The 20,630-nt window shown below is 53.6% G+C and overlaps 1 protein-coding gene across 1 annotated transcript; it reads left to right on the top strand.

The window, feature by feature from the left end:
* Window positions 1-5,720: 5,720 nt before the first annotated feature.
* Window positions 5,721-19,848, top strand: PIK3R6 (phosphoinositide-3-kinase regulatory subunit 6; the record flags this gene model as incomplete). Its single annotated transcript, XM_080629692.1, has 16 exons — window positions 5,721-5,786; window positions 6,267-6,399; window positions 7,717-7,786; window positions 8,534-8,717; window positions 9,469-9,616; window positions 10,400-10,486; window positions 10,907-11,363; window positions 12,433-12,532; window positions 13,274-13,396; window positions 13,865-13,975; window positions 16,248-16,338; window positions 16,875-16,945; window positions 17,161-17,251; window positions 17,740-17,810; window positions 18,856-18,968; window positions 19,692-19,848. Exons 1-16 carry the CDS (start codon window positions 5,769-5,771, stop codon window positions 19,846-19,848), a joined length of 2,025 nt encoding a protein of 674 aa, XP_080485818.1. The 5' UTR covers window positions 5,721-5,768.
* Window positions 19,849-20,630: the final 782 nt, after the last annotated feature.

The following is a 20,630-nucleotide window of genomic DNA, read 5'->3' as shown; positions in this document are numbered from 1 at the left end:
ATTTAGAAAAGAGGAGAGTATTTATATCAGTGCGCAGGAAAAGCTTCCCTGGTAATTAAAAACATACACAAATGGAAAGAATAGGAAATTCCAAATAGTCCATTATTGCAGAATTCCCTAGTGCAAAACCAATGAACATAACAGTGAAACTGAGGAGCTTCACAGAGTCACTGGGGAGAAAACAGGCAGAGAAAACACACATTTTCAAGACATTTCCCCAAATGACACTCCCAAAATGAGAAAGATCCCATTTCCAAGGCCATTTCTGCACTGCCATTTATTCCTGGGTGGGGTACGATGGCACAAGCTGTGAGGAGAGTTCCCCTGTACACACACACGGCTTCACCAGCACTTGGGAATAACCATGGCCCCGGGTGTGCGGTTGTTTTCTGATGCAGCTTCCACTGAAGCTGCAGCACTAAGTTCTCCTCTGCAGAAGAAGCCTGAATTGAATGCATGCTGTGCACAAGCATCCTTAAGGCGATGACTTGGTTTTGGGGGTGTACTCAGGAACAGGCCATCCCATCCCAATACTTTACACTTTGCATTTCCCAGTTGTCTTTTATGCAGGGCTCACGTCTGCTGCCCTGTGCCCTGGTCACCACCTCACTGCACATATGGCACTGCAGTCTCGGGCTTGGAGAGGGCAAGAGGGGCTTGTCATGCCTGGCCGTGCCGCCTGCCCTGTGAGCTGATGATGAGGAGGCAGCGAGGATGCTGTAAAGGGCAAGATGCTCCTGCTCTCTCCTATGTATCACCAGTGGGAACGGTGGCAACTTGGCATGCCACGTCTGCTCCCCTGTATGATAACCCTGGGCAACCACTAAAAAACATGGTATAAGAGGAAAAAGTCATCTCTGTTTTTCACTTCAAACCCATCCTGGGATGATGCACAGATCTTCATGGGATGGGGCGCCAGGTGCTCAAAGCTGCTCCATCTCCTACATGATCAGCACCGCCTGCTCCTCCAACCGCTCACGGCCTGGTTGGCTTCATTTCCTTCCAGAGGCAAGGAAGGAGATTTGGAGGCTGTGGTCCCTGAGCATCCTCTTTAGTGTCACCCTGGCTGCCTCCTCTGTTTCTTGTAGGTAAAGATGAGTGCCTACCCCTGCCCTCCTGCATCTCTCTGGTATTAGGGAAGATGGAGCTGTGGCAGAAGAGAGGGAATGAGAAAATTCAGGAGCAAAACTGGGTAGGAAATGTGGTGGCAATGACACTGATCCCAAAGTCAATCCCATGTGGATGAGACAGCTCAGATGGGTCAGTATGCGTCTGGAGCTTCCTTAGGATCTGGATAAATTGCTCCTTGCTTGCATCCTTGCCATGAGGGCGAGAGACACTCAGCCACTACTGGCAACGGTCTGGGCCCCACCAGTGAACACAGGGACAGGAACATGCCCTGGGAAAGGGCCCTGGGTTATTATTACTACAAACATCTGAGATGCTTCCCTGGGTCAGGGCATGTTCTGCCTGCTCCAGCCCACAACTTCATACAGAAGGAGAACATCACCTGATGAATACCCAACCTTATAGAATGCTCTTGGTTTTATTACAAAGGAGGAAGAATCATTTTGCTGATAGAGAAGGAGTGGCCCAGTGCAAGAAGGGACACAAAGACAGGCCATGGTGGAGCAAAGGGACCTTGCAGCTTGCCTGGCTGATACCCCACATGCACTCAGGGCTGACTCTTATTTCACACGTGCTCTGTGTTGGCATGCATGGCCAGCCAGCTGCACACGAGCTCACTTGTCATCACGAGCCCTTGCCCCAGCCCAGTTTGAGGCTGTCAGGTTATTTTTGGCTGAAGCAGGATGCTGGTTTTGACGTGTACGAGGGTGTGTGTGGTGGTTACCAGGGAGCAGCACTGACACTGGGTCCCTACCTGGGGAGCTGAAGGTGCTCAGTGCCCAAGGGTGGCTGGTTGTACCCAGGGGGGCTGTGAGGGGGCACAGGTGGAAGGCAGGAGGTGATGTGGTGGCTCTGCCTGGGTTTTCCATGTGGGGTGAGGTGCTGGTGTGGGCAGCAGACTTTGTGGCAAGAGTGCTCCTTGCAATGGGTGTGAGGTTGAGACTGAACCCATGCAATGCCAAAGCACAGTGCTCTTTCCTTTATTAACAAGGAACAAGGGATGGGACAAGAGGAACCGGCCTCAAGCTGCACCAGGGCAGGTTTAGATGGAGCTGAGGAACAATTCCTGCCCCAAAGGGTGCTCAGGCATTGGAACAGGCTGCCCAGGGCAGGGCTGCAGGCACCGTCCCTGCAAGTGTTCACACCCTGTGGAGACGAGGCCTCAGTGCCATGGGTTAGGGGTGGCCTTGGCAGTGCTGGGGAAAGGTTGGACTGGATGAGCTTAAAGGGCTTTTCCAACCCAGTTGATTCCGTGATTGATGGTGCTGCACTGTGGTTTATTTTTGTTAGTGTCTATATTTAATGTGTAATTTCTTTATCAAACAAGGGGAGAGCTCGGGTATGAGCAATTCTCTGCAGCACTTCACCACCACGTCCCTGCAGGAGCACTTTGCTCTCCAGTGTGGCTGCAGGCGCTGCCAATCCACAGGGTGGCACTTGCTCCCCTCTCCTGTTCCGTGGGGGCTCATCCAGGCTCGGAACCTGCTGCGGCCGCCGCGCTGAGGGAGGCGGTGAGGGCGCAGTCCTTGTGCCCACCCGAACCCAGCCTCCTCCTCCGGGGCTGTCCCTGGGTGCAGCCTCACGCCCTCTTTGTCCCCGCAGAGGTGGAGTCGGACATCCTGCGCCGTGTCCGCACGCTGCTGCGAGAGCTGGATGGGCATCGCCCCGCCTGCCAGTGCGACCGAGGTAGGACGGAGCCGGGGTCAGCACCCGCCTCGCTGGGGCACTGCTTGGCCCCAAACCCACCTCGCTCCCCAGGGTGGGGGGACACGGGGTGGCCTCACCTCCATGGTGCCGGTCTGCGCTTTCCAACCTGCTCTTGGAGCTGTCTGCCCCTCGGCAGCTTCCATCCCTCCTCTACGCGACTCTTACATCCTTGATACCCTTCACTTGCCCAGCAGGTCCAGCACTGAGGTGGGATGACATCCAGTGCCAGAGTCTGTGATGCTGTTCTCACACAGACTTGTCCAACACATTGGAGTTGGGAGTCTCCCTGTCTCTCTCCCTGTGGGATATTGCTTTGCCACATGCTGCTCAGCTCCTCCTAAAGTGTCAATTGAAATGCCCGTGCTATGGTTTTGGAGAAGAAAACCCTTGCTGACCTGGCAGCTGGACTGCTGCAGCCTCAGGAAATCAATTCATTTTGAAGAACTGATTTTGCTTGGAGTGCATGGGATATTTTACAGTTCATTAAATTCAGTTTTGTCTGGAATGAGCCTTGACATACATCCTCAGGACTGAGGTGCTTTGTGGTCCTTGCTCTGAGTGTGACCTATTGGCAGCCAGCATTCAAGTGCTGTGTGCTGGGGCCAGAGGAACCCAAATTCTTTGGGGCAGGTTGTGAAAGCAGGCAGAGCAACATAAGGAACAGCAAACAGAACCTCACGTCCATTGCCCTGCCTTGTTTTTACAGCCCTCCACCCCCAGTCCTAGGATCTCTGGGTCATTTTCCCAGAGGTTTCCCAGTGTTAGAGGTGCGATACATCAATGCTGCACCCAGAATCAGGGCAGCAGCATGACTTGTCCCTTGCAAAGGGTCGTTGACTGAGGCAGAGGGCAGCAAAGCCTTGTTTAGCTCTGATGGTGGTGGCACTGTAGCATCCCAGTGGGTGATTTCTGCAGCAGCAGTGCCCAGGTTTCCTGGTACCTCAGTGAAACACTGCCCCTGACCCATCACTGTTCTGCATCTGACACCTTCCTTGGCTTTCACCCCTCAGGGATGCTGCGATGGACCCTGCATAAGAAAATCGACCAGAACCCTGGTAACAGCTCTGTCCTGGTCAGGATCCTGGTGAAGGAGCTGGAAAGGGTGAGTGCTGCCTCACAGACATCCCTGGAGCGCCATGATCAGCCCCATCCATGGCACATGCCCCTGTGCAGTGCCCGGGAGAGCAGAGGATGGGGCCTCAACTCCACCTCAAACAGATGCTTTCAGGGCCCTTGAGCCTGGCTGGCAACTGGGGTTCATAGCACAGAGTGAAACACATCGTGGGACAACAGGGAGCCTGGCCCCAGCTGATGGCTGCAGGGACCAGAGATTGCCCCAGCAGTGACAGTGAGCTGTGGGCAGAGCAGGGAACCTCCCCAGGCTCCTCAATGCCGCAGAGGCAGACAACAGCCTTTGAGTTTGTAAAGAGCAGAGTGAGAAACCCTTCCGACCACCCCAGATCTCCCTCACCCTGCCCCTGCCAGCTGCAGGACAAGCAGAGTGCAAGTTTCTGCTCTGCTTCACTCATTTCCACCCCAGAGCACGTCAGAGCAGAACCCCCCAGTGCAGGTCCTGTCCTGAGAGCAGCTGCTGGAAAACTAGTGACGAGTTCTTCGTTTCATTGACTTCCCTTGTCATGTTCTGGTCTCATGGCAACCTTCAGCGCTCGCAGCATCCTGACGGGGCCTGGTCTGTGGTTTGGGGAGGTGTCATGTGCAGAAGTAACACCTTTTCTTTCTGATGAGCCTCTTTCACTTTACCCAGCGCCTTCTCATTCCGATGCAGGGAGGAACATCCCTTGTCCCCACTCCTCCTCCTCCTTCCCATGCTGGTGATGAGCCCCTGCCACCCATCCTGTGTGCAGGAACCTCCCAGTACCATCTGCTCCGCATCTTTGCTAGTTCTGCCTTTGAGCTGGAAGGATGGAGCTACCCTGCTCAGCCTTGCTCAGCTCCCATGTCTCTGGGTGCTGCTCAGTGCCTCTGCAGACCCTGTCACCTCCCTCCATCAACACCCATATCACTCTTGAGCCAGGGTGTCAGCGCAGCACAGATCCTTGTGCACACATGGAAGCACTGTGAGGATCCTGCAGTTATTCCTCTTGCTTGAGTTCCACCAGGGCCATGAGCAAATAGGAGCTGGTCTCAGCAATGCAGTTATTCATGTTATTGATGATTTCTAAAGCTTTGCTGCCATCAGTTCCACTGAACTGGGATCCATCAGCACAGCAGCCCTGAAGGAAGGTGCTGGAATATCTCTGAGGTGAAAATATCTTCCCCAGTTTTACCCAGGGGCATTCCTGTTGTTGGGGCTGCTGTTAGAGCCAGACCGGGCTGCAGGGAGGGGCTGGATCTGTGTAAGCCAGAGCATCCATCTGGCTTCCCATGGGCCAAGATGGGGATGCAAGAGCATCTCTCCTCCCTGTTTACTCTGGTCCCACACCCAGCAAATGTAAAACAGGCTTTTCCCAGAGGTTTTGTATTTCCACATGAGTTTTTGCAATGGAAAGGAGCTCCTCGGTGAGCTCAATTAGAAACTTCTGCTGGTTCTCTCCCACTGTGGCTGCTGCATGGGCAAACCATGCTCTGGCAGCAGCTCCTGGGGCTTCACATCCCTACAGCAACCTCCAGCCCTGTGGTTCATTCCCCTACACCTCTCCCCAGGGCTTGGCTGTATGGGATGCTCACCATGCAGGACCTACTGCCCCAGGGACATCCTGCCCACCCATGGCCTGTCAGGGACCCCAAACCTCACCTTGACACAGGGAGCATCACCCCTAAGCCAGGGCATCAGAGTGGCTGCACAGACAGAACCCAGCGCATGCTGGGGTCTCCCATCCCAGCACCCTGCGCGGTGCTGATGGTTCCTTTTGGTCCCACAGGCAGAGCGAGGTGACTTCAGGCATTACATCATCCCGCTGCTGCACACGCTGATGTACGCCCTGATCAAGGTGAGTTACTTGTGGGGCTCCACTGGGGCAGGATCCAGGGAAATCAGAGCCCACAGGAGGGGCCACCTGAGATCACTCAGCACCTATTCCTGTGCTGAGATATCCCAGTACTCGCCCAGCAAAGCCCTGGGACTACCCCAGGTGAACTCAAATGTGCATTTTGGTGGCTGAGGCACTGTCAGCTCTGACATGCGTGGAAGTGACAGGCCCTTCCAGCTCATCCCCTCCTCTGGAGCTCTTTGGGTGTCTGATGGTGCAGGAAGCCACAACCTGGCAAAAACATGCTCCCTGCCCTTCAGTGGGTACTCCTGGAGGTTTCCAAACCATTGCTGGGCCTGGTTCTGCTTCTTTTATTGCATTTAAATCCATGTTGAGCTCGGCGTAGCTCTGTGCCTTCCCACCCTGTGGTGTGCTGTGGGGAGAGCACCCTGAGGGATCACTGCCTGCGGCATCTCCTTATGTGCCCCTTTCTCACTCCAGGCTCCCTGCATCTCCGATGAGCTCTGTGGCAGAGTGTATGATTTCTGCAAGAAGCTGCTCACCCTGCCCAAGCCTTTCTGCACCATTGGCTTGGACTATGCCATCAGGCTGAAGATGGAAAGGACAGCACCAGGTATGAGGGCTCTGTCCTCTGCCCATGCTTGGCACAGTGAATGGCTTGGGTCCTGGAGGCAATGGTAGTGAGATCTTGGGGGGATTTCCATACCTCAGTTGGCCTTTGCCTAATGCAGGGAGCCATGGCAGGGATTTCTGCAGGGGGTGGACAAATGCTTGTGAGTGTTAAGGATGTATTTGGATGGAGCGTTCCCCTCTTCTGATTTCAGGCTGTTGAGCCTTTGTTACTAGCATAAAACGTTGGGGTCCTCCTGCTGTTGGTGTAGGCACCACCAGAGTCAAGTCCAGCCTGTCTAATGCCAGGTCTAATGCCAATGTCTAATACACCATCTGTCTGGGAGGAAAGGTTGCTTATGCTCCAGCATGGACATCTCAGCACATTTTGTGGAGGTCTCCTTTTCCAAAGTGAAATCTCCGAGACTTAGTTGCAGGCTGAGGGGCATGGGCTCTCCCTCCACCACCCGTGCATCAGGTTTTAGACACTAAAACATCATTAGTTCCTGCAGAGAACAACCCCTTTTAGGAAGCAAGCCAGAGGGCAGCTCTAGTTTCATTTTTCTCTGTGTTGCTCGTTAAAATGCTTCTCATTAGTTTTCTTTAATAAGAGTCTTTAAAAGCAATCCTGTAAACCAGTGCGAGATGCAGATAGCTTGTGAGGTGGAGGGAGAATATGAGAGACCTGGTGGGACATTAGAGAGAAAGTCTGGGTAGTCTCAACTCATCAGCATCACTCCAACAATTCTTCCCCAGTACTGCGTGTGGAGCTCCTGGTCCACCTTTAACTCACTCAACTCCTGGTGAAAGAAGGATTCAGTGTGGGGAGATGGGGGTGTCCAGCGGGGTTCGCAACAAGGTTCATGAGATGGTTGCAATGTGGGGTGGGTGTATCTCCCCCCCCCAAGAGCTGGGTGAGGGCAAAGCACGTCTCTCCTGATTCAGAAGCATGTTGTGCTCTTCATATCCACCAAACGCTGTCTCCTGACCTGGCCCTGGGCAGGGAGGCTGGGAGCAGGGCTCTTCCTCCTGCTTCCGACTCTGCTCCCAAGCTCATAATCCACTAAACAAAGGAAGGGAAATACAGGAAATGGTCCCTGAATAGGAGGAGTTTTCTTTTTCTGTAACATGGTCTATCTTTGTCCTTGACTATTTTTAACCCTGGGCCTGATTCTTGGCTCTTTTACATCTGTCTCACTGCAGTGACTGTTCACCGACTTGGCAGACCCACAACCAGGAGTAGTGCTGAGCAGCTCCAGTGTGTTGTGTTGTTGTTTCTCATGCTCTGACTCCTGTGTGTTTATCTTCTTGCATTTCCTAGGAATGCTGTACCAGAGAATGGTCATTTCCGAACAAAGCCTCAGAAGTGACCCATATCCCTATCAGGAGAAGTGAGTAGAGCCCTTCCAATGTATTGTTACTGTAATTTCTTTTATAGTCCCACAGTGAAATCTGGCCTTTTCCTGCCCTGAATTAATGTTGATTGGAACAGGAAATTTGAACATAACCCACATGGCAGTTTGTGCTCCTGGGGAACACAATTTGGTGGCATCAAGTGCCTCACTAAAATGAGCTTTGCATTCCTTCCATGTACTCCAATTTATTTCTGTGGCCCTGGGAGGCAGGGAGCTTCCTTTGGTGGGAAGACAGGGCATAGAAGGGGAATATCAGCAGCAACCATTTTTCTTTGCATGGGATAATGGATATGCCCTGATATCAGTAATGTGAAGCCCTCATCTGAGAATCACAGAACCCCAGACTGGTTTGTGTTGAAGGGACCCTGAAGCTCCTCCAGCTCCAACCCCTGCCACGGGCAGGGACCCCTTCCACTGGAGCAGCTTGCTCCAAGCCCCTGTGTCCAACCTGGCCTTGAACACTGCCAGGGATGGGGCAGCCACAGCTTCTCTGGGCACCCTGGGCCAGCGCCTCAGCACCCTCACAGGGAACAGCTTCTGCCTAAGAGCTCATCTCAGTCTCCCCTCTGCCAGGTTAAAGCCATTCCCCTTGTCCCCTCCCTACAGGTCCTTGTCCAAAGCCCCTCTCCAGATTACTTGTGGCCCTTTAGGTATTAGGAGCCTGTTCTGAGGTCTCCCTCAGCCTTCTCTTCTCTCTTTTTCCCTCGCTCCTGCCTCATGCAGGATTTTCATCTTTGCTGATCCCGAGCTGCTCTCTGAAGCCATCTGCAACGCGCTGGTCACTGACACGGAGGCAGCTCAGGTCTCACAGAGCCCGCGGGCATGCATGTGCTACGTGATCATCCATGCCATGCAGGCAGCTCTGGGAGAGGGCTGCGATGTCAGTGGCTTGAAGGGGAGCCTTCAGGTAAGGGGCAGCACTTCTGCAGCACCATGTGTGTTTCCTGATGGTCCTGCTCATGCTGAGCACCTCTGAGCAGGGGAAGATGTTATAGCAAGTGGAGAAGCCCTGCTGGGTCCTCACTGCTGGTCTCCAGCCTCAGTAGCCCCAGTGGTACTTGCAAGGCTGGGCTATGAGCAGAGCTGGTGGCACACTGAAAACTTCTACAAATATAAAAGACTTGCTGCAGGAGGAACCAAAGGTTCTGAATCTTCAGTTTGAGTCTTCAGTTTTGCACAGCAAAACAGAGCTGGGCTCTGCTGTGAAATATTCGCTCCTCCTTGAGCCGCTGGGCATTGCAGGACCTCGCAGTGTCAACCAGTTTTCTCCGAAACCTCCTTCAACGAGCTGTGGGGTCACAGTAAGACAAATGGTTGTAAAAGGCAGCTCTGCAGGGGCTCTCAGTGATTCCCACTCCAAGGACACCTTGGTGTGCCTGCTGTCCCCATCTGCCGAGGGTTGCGTGACCTGCCAGCTCTGCTGCAGCTCATGCCCATCAGCTGAAAACCTGCCAGAAATAGCTCTGAGTAGGTAGCAGAGCCTGCACCTCCCCTCCTCCAGCCTTCCCTGTGGACAAGAGGACATCTGTGTCCTCTGCTGTGAAACACTGATTTTGGCAGGACTCACTTGCCCTCTTTCTGCACCATCCTGTGGCCCTGCCTGTGCAGCATCACCTCTTTTCATGCCTCCGGGCGTTAACAGCCACTCCTTATGACAGGATATGCCCAGCAGCGATGTGGAGCACTGGTTCCAGCAAGTGGTGGTGGCAGTGGAGTGTGCAGGAAGCGAGGCTGGCACCGACCGTGGCCAGCATGCAGCGAGGCTGGAGAAGATCCACCACAGCATCCTCAGCTCCTCACAAGCAGGTGAGCTCCAGCCAGCCATGCACAGGGGTCCAGGGAGCCGAGCAAGCTGGCAGGACCTTGTCTCTGTGCCCTCCTATGGCTGTCCATCCCCACCTCCCTTCTGCCTCCACTTCAGCAGCACCCATCACTGGGATCAGGTCCTTGCAGCCTGGCTCCTTGCAGTGACCTGATGTCCAGGATAACAAACTGCACGTGGCAGTGGAAGGCAGACTTGTCACCTGAGGAAAGGGACTGTGGCAATTGCTGCTGCTAATTCAGGTGCCCTGAGGCCCAAAGGCATGTGTCTGTCATTTGCAAAGGGTGGGCAGACTTTCTAGGGCTCTGCTGGTGCAAGACACATCCTGCTGTGGCCCTGGCTGATGAGACACTGTGCGTCACCCCTTGAGACCTCCTTGTAGTGCTGTGGTGGGCAGTGGTGGTGCCATCTCCTGCCATCCCTGGCAGTGCTCTGTTCCAGCCTGGTGCCAAAGGGGCTGCACAGACTATAACAAACATCCCAGTCCATCAGAGCTCCTCACGCAGATCTTTGTGTGAGGAAGAGGAGGAGGAACATCTCCTTTGGTGGCAGTGAGCTGTTGAATTGTCTCCCTGCTTCTCACAGAGCCATAATGGGATGGAAATCACCAGCAATGGTGGGGTCAGAGGGCTCCCTTGCACCTCAGCTGGGATTGCCAAGAGATAGCATGGGCTATATCAGGGGGGATCTGAAGCACAGCACCAGAGGGATTCATACACCTCTGTGGGAAAACTGCTTCTGTGTTACAACATCCTTGTCTTCCCCAGGCAATGCTCCCCTGGGAGAGATGCAGGGTACCCCTCTCCCCAACCCCAACATCAGTTTTCACCTCTGGACTGAAGATGACCAGCTCTGTGAGTGCCATGGGGGGTTTGGGTGGTGCCTGAGGCTGGAAAGCCTGTGCAAAACAATACGTTTAGTCTTGGTTCTCGAGCAGTGAGTTTCATAACCTTTGCTGAAAGGCCAAGCCCATGGAGGCTCCTGCTGACTGTGAGCTGACCTGTGGGCTGTTGGGGTCTGATCAGGGGATTAGAGGGGAAAAGGGATGAAGGAGATGAGGAAAGAGCGCCCATGGGACAGGCTGCAGCAGAATGTGCTCAGAGTCCCCAGTCTGAGTGATACTGAGCTCTCTTCATGGTGCAATGTGAGACAGGACTGGAAGAGTGACTCCTCTTGGAGGAGGTACTGGCATAAGAGGAGTGGAGCTGGGGCAGGACTAGAGCTTACCCTGCCCTCGGCTGTATTTCGCTCCTCAAGCTCTGTTCTGCCCGCAGGGAAGGAGTTGGTGCTGTTCATCCGCCCGCTGTCGCAGAGCTGCGAGCCCGACTGCCTCAGCCAGGACCTGGACAGCTTCGAGATCCAGGACATCATTTCGGACTGCGAGTGCTGTGAGCAGAGCCGCTTCTCGGTGCTCTCCACTGACAGCGGCATCGAGCGGGACCTGCCCGCGGCGGGCGAGGAGCCCGTCGCGCCCTGCAGCGGCGAAGCGGAGCACTCCCGGCTCCACAGGAAGGGCGGCATCAAGAAGAAGCCGTCGCCGCTGGAGAGCGTGGCCTTCCTGCAGGCTGGCTGCAACGGCCCCGCGGCAAAGCCCCCCGCGAAGCTGCAGAGGAGACCAGGCACCCCCCCCGAGCCGACAGCCCCGCTCCAGAGGCTGCACACTGCCCGCATCCTGCTGCTGGGCGACGACCGCATCCTGGGGCGCCTGGCCCAAGCCTACCACTCCTTGAGGTAAGCAGTGGCCACAGCCTCTGGGGGCTTGGGGAAGGGAGGACAGAGCAGGGGCTTGGTTCTTCAGGTGGTTAAAGTAGCCAAGAAGGCTGGGGATGGGGTTGGGCTCCAGTGTTACCTGGGACAAGATGGGACCTTGGTGTTTTGCACCTAAGCATGAAGCCAGGCTGAGAGAGCTGGGCTGGGTCAGCCTGGACAAGAGAAGGCTCCTGAAGGGGAGACCTTAGAGCAGCTCCAGTGCCTAAAGGGGCTGCAGGAAACCTGGAGAGGGGCTTGGGACAAGGGCCTGTAGGGACAGGCCAAGGGGAATGGCTTTAACCTGGCAGAGGGGAGACTGAGATGAGCTCTTAGGCAGAAGCTGTTCCCTGTGAGGGTGCTGAGGCGCTGGCCCAGGGTGCCCAGAGAAGCTGTGGCTGCCCCATCCCTGGCAGTGTTCAAGGCCAGGTTGGACACAGGGGCTTGGAGCAAGCTGCTCCAGTGGAAGGGGTCCCTGCCCGTGGCAGGGGTTGGAACTGCTTTAAGGTTCCTTCCAACACAAACCGTTCTATAATTCGATGATTCAAATGCATCTGATTTCACTGGCTGCGTGGCATCATTTGGCTCTGTTACTCCAAATAATGCACACAGTGGGTTCTTTCCTTCTGTCCATGGAAGGAGTTAAATGAACAATAAATGAGCAAAGACGTTTCCTATGCCAAAGGGAAAGATCCTAAAGAAAAGCTGTTTTCCAGCTGGCTTTTTCTAGCTGATTCACCTGGTCCAGGAGGGCAGCATGGGGTGGGTCTGGGTCATGGTGCAGGCAGCAGAGCAGGGTTCAGAGTGTTCCACGAGTCCCAGCTGAGAGCCTGTGTGCAAGACACCCCTTTCCCCCATCATCTCCCCTTGCTCACATTGGGAACCCAGGGACACTGCTGCCATCCTGTGCCACTGGGCAAATGAGGTGTGTGAGGAGGGCATGTGCTCCTGTAACAGAGCCACTGCGGTCCCCTGGCACTGCCCAGCCTTGGCAAGAGCCAAGTTCTTCCTTCCACCTCCCCCTGTGACACAGCTGCTTGTTTTCCATTCCAAGGAAGCGGGAGACGCGGCGAGTTTTCCTGACTTCCAGGCTGAACCTGCAGTTCTACCACATCCCGGTGGTGACGGAGCAGCCAAACACCTTGGATGTTACGGTGGGTCTGGGCTCTGCTGCTGGTTGCCAGCACCCGACGGTGGTTTGCGAGGAAGAGGAGGGAAGAGATTTACTGGAAATTCATATCTGTTAATGCCTTGTTCCTAGAACAAAGAGGATGGGAGCCAAGACAGGGTGGCTGGGCTCAGTTTGCACACTGGCTTCAGGAATCCATCAGCCTGAGACATTCAGGTTGCTCCAATCAGCCTGATGAGTGATAATGCACAACCTAGAAGTGGTATTCAGTTTTGCTTCTATTGCCCAGTTACAGGAGGATTAAGGGAGCTTTAGCAAAGAAGTGATGCTTTTCTCACCTCCCAAACACTTAGGGGAAGTGGTCACCCTTACTGAGAGCTTTGCCTGCTTGGTCATGGCCCATTTTAGTTCTACAAGTCATTACCTTCCAGTCTATCTTGGGCACACCTCTTCCCCTCTGGCAGCCTCATGACAGCAATAAGCAGTTGCACTTCACACAATATTTTAAGCTGGCCCAGAGCGGGCTGTGAGTTCTGACAAACACCCATTATAAAAGTGAGTATTTCTCTTTTCATTCTTCACTTAGGTTTTGTTCTTGAGCACCTGCTAAGTGAGTGCTGCAAGCAATGTTCTGTTGTCTTCTCTGGACCAGCAGGGAAGGGGGAGGGATGTGGGAGTTGCTCATGCCCCAGCTCCCTCTGCCTTCTCTGCGTCTCCTGGTGCTCTGAGCCATGCTCATACTCTGAGCTGTGTGTTTCTCCCACAGGACCACGCTGCCTCCAGCCAAGAGGAGCTCTGCGAGGTGGCTGAGTACCTGGGCAGAGCCGACCCGTGGTACGAGAGCAACATCAACACTCTGTGCCACATGATTCCCAAGCTGGCCACCATGGTACGAGGGAAACCTGCCCAGCTCCCCAGCCCGTTCCCCGAGCACATCTGCCATCCCTGAGGATGAGCTTTTGCCCTGTGGCTCCTCCATGCCCCAAGACGAGGGCTTGCTCCCTCCACCAGGGCCCTGCAGCAGAGAGGTGCATGCGGCTGCCCTGCCCCAGCCCATGAGACCACTGGTGGGGTTTTTTGGCCAAGGGACAGGAAATGGCAGATTTCAAGAAAGAAAATGTAAATGAGGCATTTGCTGAAATCCCCCAGTTCTCATTTCCCAGCAGTTGAAACCACCACTGATAGCCTCCAGAAAGGGCTGGTAGGTGGGTGCAAGCCTTCATGGCTCCCATTCACTTTGACTACTTACGGCACGGCAGCTCCTTGCTCATCATTTACCAAAGCAGGCGTGAGGGTTTGTGGCAGTGTTCTTGAGAAGTGACTGTGGCTGATCCATGATGTGATTTGTCCCCCACAGCCTTCCTCACCGAGCAAACATCTTGTGACTGATCTGTTCATCACTGATGTGATCGCTTACTACGTTCGCATGGGCATCCAGCCCGTCTGCTTCCAGGTCTACGCTGTCAAGGTGGGTGCCACATCTCTTTGCCTTGCAGGGCTTGTAGAGCCCCACTGTTGGCAGAGCTGTGCCAAGTCAGCAGGGGCTTAGAGCACATTGAGCCTGGATCTCCTGCTCCTTAACCTGTCCTCTCCTTGCCTGGCTCCCAGATCTAGCGACATGTAGCTCATGTGCATCACATACAGAATCAATGTACAAGCTCAGACAGAATCAATGACCCTGGGAAGACTGTTTCAGGATCACGCAGGTCAGCAAAGTGAGCCCTGAAATGTAAGGGCCCAAATTTCCTGCTCTGCTGGACTGGGGATTGCTCAGCTCTGCCTCCTCCTGCTGCTTTGGATGCTGGGAGCCAACAGGAGTTTTCTCAGTGGCTCTGCAAAAACCTTCCTGTGCTTTGTAAGGCCCTTGCAGGGCTTTCTGAAACACCAGTTTATTTCTTTCCTGCCAGCTTGTCTGTGAAATGGCATCAGAGTGAGACCTGGCCCTTGACATGACAGCAAACAACTACTGTGTTCGGTCACGTAACATCAGCTCCCTGTGCTCCCCCTTCAGTTCTCCCTCTTCGAAGCTCAGTGTGGCACTAATGCACATATCTCCTTTTAGTCTACACGTAGCCAGTGTGGTAACCTATGCAGCAAAGGAGCAGCCATTACATGAGCAAACTGGCATGTGGCTTGCAAAGAGCTGGAAGGGCTTTGGTAACTACGAGGAGAGCATTACCAGGACTTGAACTAATAACGTGGAGCTTGTAAACCCTTGGAGCACCAGGTCCGCAGCTCATGTGGTTGGGCACTGGGAGGTTTTTGGTGAATTTTTATTTCACTCATTTCTCCTCCAAGACAAAAATCAAAAGCAAGTGAGAGGCTGGGTGACTCAAGCAGGGGAAGAGGAACTGACTCCAGATGTGGTTTCCAGATAGAGGTGCCCAACCTACCCTGTTGTCATATACGGTGTGACGCTGCTTCATGTGGAATCACTGGGCCTAGTCTGCCTTTTTTGGTTAAGACCACACTGTTCCTCTTTAGCTGAAGAGAGTTTTCCTGGAAGTTTTCTCCTCCACAGGAGCTGGATGCAGGCTTAGGAGAGGTTCTTCAATACCTCCTAGGATCATAGAATCATAGAACAGTTTGGGTTAGAAAGGACCTTAGGATCATCCAGTCCCAACCCCCGCCACGGGCAGGGATGCCTCACACTAAACCATGTCACCCAAGGCTCTGTCCCACCTGGCCTTGAACACTGCCAGGGATGGGGCAGCCACAGCTTCTCTGGGCACCCTGTGCCAGCGCCTCAGCACCCTCACAGGGAAGAGCTTCTGCCTTATCTCCAACCTGAACTTCCCCTGTTTCAGTTTGAGCCCCTCACTCCTTGTCCTATCGCTGCAGACCCTAATGAAGAGCCTCTCTCCAACACTCTTGTAGCCTCCTTCAGATACTGGAAGCTGCTCTGAGGTCTCCACGCAGCCTTCTCTTCTCCAGGCTGAACAGCCCCAACTTTCTCAGCCTGTCTCCATACAGGAGCTGCTCCACTCCCCTGATCATCCTCGTGCCCTCCTCTGGACTTGTTCCAACAGTTCCATGTCCTTTTTATGTTGAGGACACCAGAACTGCACACAATGCTCCAAGTGAGGTCTCACAAGGGCAGAGCAGAGGGGCAGGATCACCTCCTTCGACCTGCTGGTCACGCTCCTTTTGATGCAGCCCAGGATACGGTTGCTTTCTGGGCTGCGAGCGCACACTGCAGCCGGCTCATGTTCATTTTCTCATCGACCAACACCCCCAAGTCCTTCTCTGCAGGGCTGCTCTGAATCTCTTCTCTGCCCAACCTGTAGCTGTGCCTGGGATTGCTCTGACCCAGGTGTAGGACCTTGCACTTGGCATGGTTAAACTTCATAAGGTTGGCATCAGCCCACCTCACAAGTGTGTCCAGGTCCCTCTGGATCCCATCCCTTCCCTCCAGCGTATCAACCGAACCACACAGCTTGGTGTCATCGTCAGACTTGCTGAGGGTGCATCAGTCCCTCTGTCCATCCTCACATTTTGCTCAAAACAAGCCTATTAAAAGGAAATAACGAATAGCTCTGAAGAGATCAGTTGGGTTTAGGTGCATCAGTTAGAAATCATGTGCCTTGAAGCTCAGCCAGCACCTGCAGGCGGGCCTGGAAGCCGCTCGCTGTGCCCGGTGGCTGGGACAGGGCTCGTGTGTGTGCAGTGACACCCAGTGGAGGGGACGCTGTCCCCGGTGCCCGCGGACGAGCTGCTCATGGAGATGGTTTCTCTTCCAGGTTTTCTTCAACGACCCGGCGCAGGAGCCAGCCGAGGACGTGTTCCTGACGGAGCTGCGCACCCAGGGCCAGGACAGCATCTCCCACAGAGGTGCGTGTGTCCTCTGAGCTGAGCCCTGCGGCTGCCACCCTGTGCGGGGTCCTGCCCTGTCCCTCAGCCTGCAGCAGTCGAGCTGGGCCTTTGGCTGGCCCCAGGAGCCTCTGAAGTTGGACCAGCACCATGTTTCTGTTGAGGAAACAAGCCAGGCTTTACAGCCATCCCTTTTGCCAAATGTTTTCCCTATGAGCATGCAGCTTCCTTGAGTTGCCAGTGATGAGACAAGGGCGCCTGAAGACCCTGTGACCATTACAGAGGTTACATCCAGCCCTTCTGCCCGTTTGCTGTGCTGGCTGATCCAATGGATGTTTGCCATTGCTAATGGGCATAGACCCTTGAGTGAGTCCATCTGGCTGGACCTGTTGAGTGCACAGAGCCTCATTCCATAGGCAAGGAGAGAAGGGCCACTGTGCCAGACCACAACTGCTGTGTGACAGAGGGGGTGGCTTGTCCCATGGGAGGACCCCTCTGCTGACCATAGACAGGTGGGATGAGCAAAATCCCAATCCTACCCAATTCCTTCCTTGCAGAGTTAAGCATGACCAAGAAGAAAACGACCCTGGATGGCCCTGGCCTAGATCTCACAATAAAGTACAAAAAGGTAAGTGGGGCTCTCAGCAGGCTGAAATGTCCCTGATCACAGGGGTACCCAGCATGGCACAGATCTCCTTGCTCTGTCCCTCCTTTCCTCTGGAATGGCACTCCAGGAGAGGCCAGAGAGCTCATGGTGAACTTTAAAAGCCTGTTGCTTTACCTTGCATGTGGGAAAACCTGCACTCTCTCTGCTGGGGTGAGCTAACAGAGCCTTGCCTGCAGGTTGTGCTGAGTGATCGGGTGAAGGAGCTGGCTATGTCCCTGCGGTCCACAGGTCTGGTGATGAAAGCCATCCCTGCTGAAGAGGCTGAAGGTGGGTTCCTCCTGCTTGGAACCAAGTGAAGAGAGTTTGCTGAGTTTTCTGGTGCTTGCCAGAGTAAATCTGACCGTGGTACTTAGTGCCAATTGTGCCTGGGCTGTGGCGGGTGAATCAGTGACTGGCACGTGTCAGTGTCACCACAGTCTGTGGTTGCGCGGTTCCTCATGAATGATGTGCCTGGGGCTCCCTGTAATGTGGGGTTCAGTTCATCAGAACCATAATCTAGGCTTGGCAGCATCTCCTCTTGCTGCAGCCTTCCTCTTTCACCTTGCCCTTAGCATAGCCTCTGAGGTTTCCACCCCGAGCGTGATCCCATGCAAACCTTTAGCCTATGGAGCTTCCTAGAATCCTCCTTTTCTGCTGTCCTGTGCATCCCATGGACCTCTGGCAGTGCACTCGAACATGGGATCTGGCAACTGCCCCGCTCAAAGCTGAGCTGGGATCATGCCATGTCTAAGGCTAACACACTGCTTCTGTTGCAGACCTGGTGTGTCTGAATGTGAACATCACTGAAATTGTTCGCATCAACAACTTGTCAGGACGATCGTTCTCAGTAAGTAGCTGTGGATGCTCGTGGCCCTCGAGGGGACAGAAAACACATGGGAATCCCTTACAACAAGGGTGAAAGGGGAAACAGTCTCTGGGGAGGAGAAGGCTTTGGGGTCACCCCGCTCGGAGAGTGTTTTGCCATTACTTTCCATGGAAAAGTCTAGATTTCTGAGCCAGCACTCCAAATGCCATCCCTGCTGGTCAGCACCACGTTGAATCCTGCCTCAGGGCACCTGGAAGGACTGAGCTGCTGTGGGGTTTATTTGACCGCAGGGACAAAGTGGAGAAATAAAGCCCCGGTCACTGTGGCTCCATTTGGGTACAAGAGAGGGTTTGTAGTTTTGTGATCAACTCTGTTAGCTCCCTACCTGCAGCGGCAGTGCCCTCCGCAGACTCCATGTGTCCATCCCCACAGAGCTCACCAGAATAGAGGCTGTTGGAGAAATATTTGAACAAAGCATAAACAAGAATCAGGAACTTCCAAGAATCTGATTCAAACCAACTCAGAGAGCTGGATATGCCAGAGATGGGACTGAAAGCTTGAGCTCCTTTCCTTTGTGTTTTACATGAGATGTCAAATAGACCCCAGAGGACGTGCTGCCCCATGGGAATGTGTTGCTGCAGTTTAGGTGGCATTAACTGTTATTGTACCTTGGTCAGTCGGGCCTTGGAGCCTACAGTCTCTCAGCTGGTATTTGTAGCTTGCCAGCACCAACTTGTGCTTGTTTTCACCTGGCTTTTGGAAACACCAAGGTACTTCAGTTCATGCGGCCTGCAAAGATACACCACAGCCCTGGAGAGCAGACCATGCCCCTCATCAGACATCCAAAACCTTGCAACTTGTGCAAGCATTGCCAGTTTGGAAAGTTTGCCTTGGCAATGTTTGACTGGGCTGTAGTTACAGCAAAAGAATTCACCTTGTGTCACATCTGAGGTTAAAAAAGAGAGATGTCATCATTTGTCCCTTTCAAACCCATTGTGCATACACCACCCATCCAAGAGAAGGGAAGTGAGAAACTCACTGGGCTTTTCCTCCTCTCTCAATCCAGGCTGTGGCAAACAGGTTGAAAACACGCAATATCAAAATCAGGAGCACAGAGCAGAGGCCCTTCACTGTGTGTCTGGACAAGGACAGCAGAAGAACCTATAGGAATGTGATCAGGTGAGAATGCCACGTGGGCCAGGCTCTGCACATCTTGCTGTGACCCTGGATGGGCTGCCAGGGTGGCAGAGCTGTTTCCCATCTAGTCCTGATCCTCCTACACAACAAAAGACCCATGGGCAAATACATTGCTTCTCCAAGGAAAGGAGTGCTTTCCTTTGTATTTTGGGGGATGCTGTGAGAACTGAAATGGTTCTTACATTTTAAGTAGGGCGCTGTCATTAAGACAGTAGAAAGATAAGTACCTCCAGGGACAAAGTGAGATCTTGGGTCTTAATTATATCACAGAGCTGACACTCTCTCCACTGACTGCATTCCTCACCAGGGTGTCTCAAGCATATGAAGGTAGGGGGAGAGAATTCAGCCTTGTGAAAATAGCAGGAATCAATGTGCCTGTAGTAGCTGCAGTGACATATGATGTCTTGGGAGCAGACTGGCGGTTCAACGTCTATGGGCCACATGGAACATTCTGTAAAGTGAATGTCTGAGAAGGGAACTGAGCCAGGCTAAGGACACTGGTTTTCTGGTCAAACATTAACATACATCAGCTCATCTTTCCAGTCAAAACAGTTGACAAAGCATAAAAGCAGCTGTACATCTTCCCTCAGCTGCACATCTTCCCTCAGCAGTCAGTGGAGGGACCTGATGTTCAGTCTGAGATCAGGCTCTGGCTCTAGAGGGCAGATTTGCACATGCAGTAAATCCGTTCTTGTGCTGTTGCAGCGTGGAAGTGTCTCCCTGCCTAGAACCCAGCTACTGCTTGCAAAAGACAAGGACAATGAAATTCAACCTGCACGAAACAGAAGATGTGGGGCTTGTGAAATACATGCCCAAATCTCTGCTGCTGCCTATCAACACGTTTGCAGGCGTCATCCAATGAAGAAAAAGTTGGTGTGAGAGATGTGACATTGCCTCATCACAGAGGAGACAGAAGAGGAAAACACACTAAAAGCCACCAGCAGTGATTTCACAGTGGTCATGGTGAGAAACGCTGCAACAGCAGAGGTGGATGGGGCTGTGCCCTGCTGAACAGCAGCGCTGACCAGAGCTGACACCCCCTGCCAAGGGGCAGAGCGAGGCTGGAGAATTGAGTTTTCGCCTTTTGCACAAGACAAGGAAAACCTTTGAGCTGCTTCATTTCAGGGAGCTTGGGGCAGACACAGCTGGGGTGAGGGTGCTGCCTGTGCCCTGGGTCACAGCCCGTGTCAGTAACATCTGTGATGGTGATGTCTCACAGCCTGGCAAGGGATCAGGGCCTGTTGTGCAGGGTTCTGCACAGCACACTCTTCATTCTGGCACAGGGTGATGTATTTGGGCAAATCAGCAATTATTCCCCTGACTGATTTGGGAAAGCTCATTGTAAGCCTGGCCACAACTGGGAGGGCCTGTTTAATGCAGCTTCTATGGGAGCCAGTGGAAAACCTGCTTTTGGTTCAAAGGGGCCATATAAACAATGAAACTGGGAAATGGGGAATCTGGTGCAATATTTGGCAGTGACGAACAGGGCACGCACAGCTTGGGCTGCCTGGGCAGTGCTGTGGAATATGCTGCCAATGGTATAGATCTGCTTGAAGAAGAAGCTATCATTGAGCAGACAGTGAAGCAGTGCAACAGCTCTGCAATGTCTGAGCTGAAGCTGTAAGTCCACCTGGGATTTCACTG

The sequence above is a fragment of the Psittacula echo genome, assembly GCF_963264785.1.
Source record: "Psittacula echo genome assembly, chromosome: 14".
Classification (NCBI taxonomy): Eukaryota; Metazoa; Chordata; class Aves; order Psittaciformes; family Psittacidae; genus Psittacula; species Psittacula echo.
This window is presented reverse-complemented; position numbering and strand designations above follow the sequence as displayed.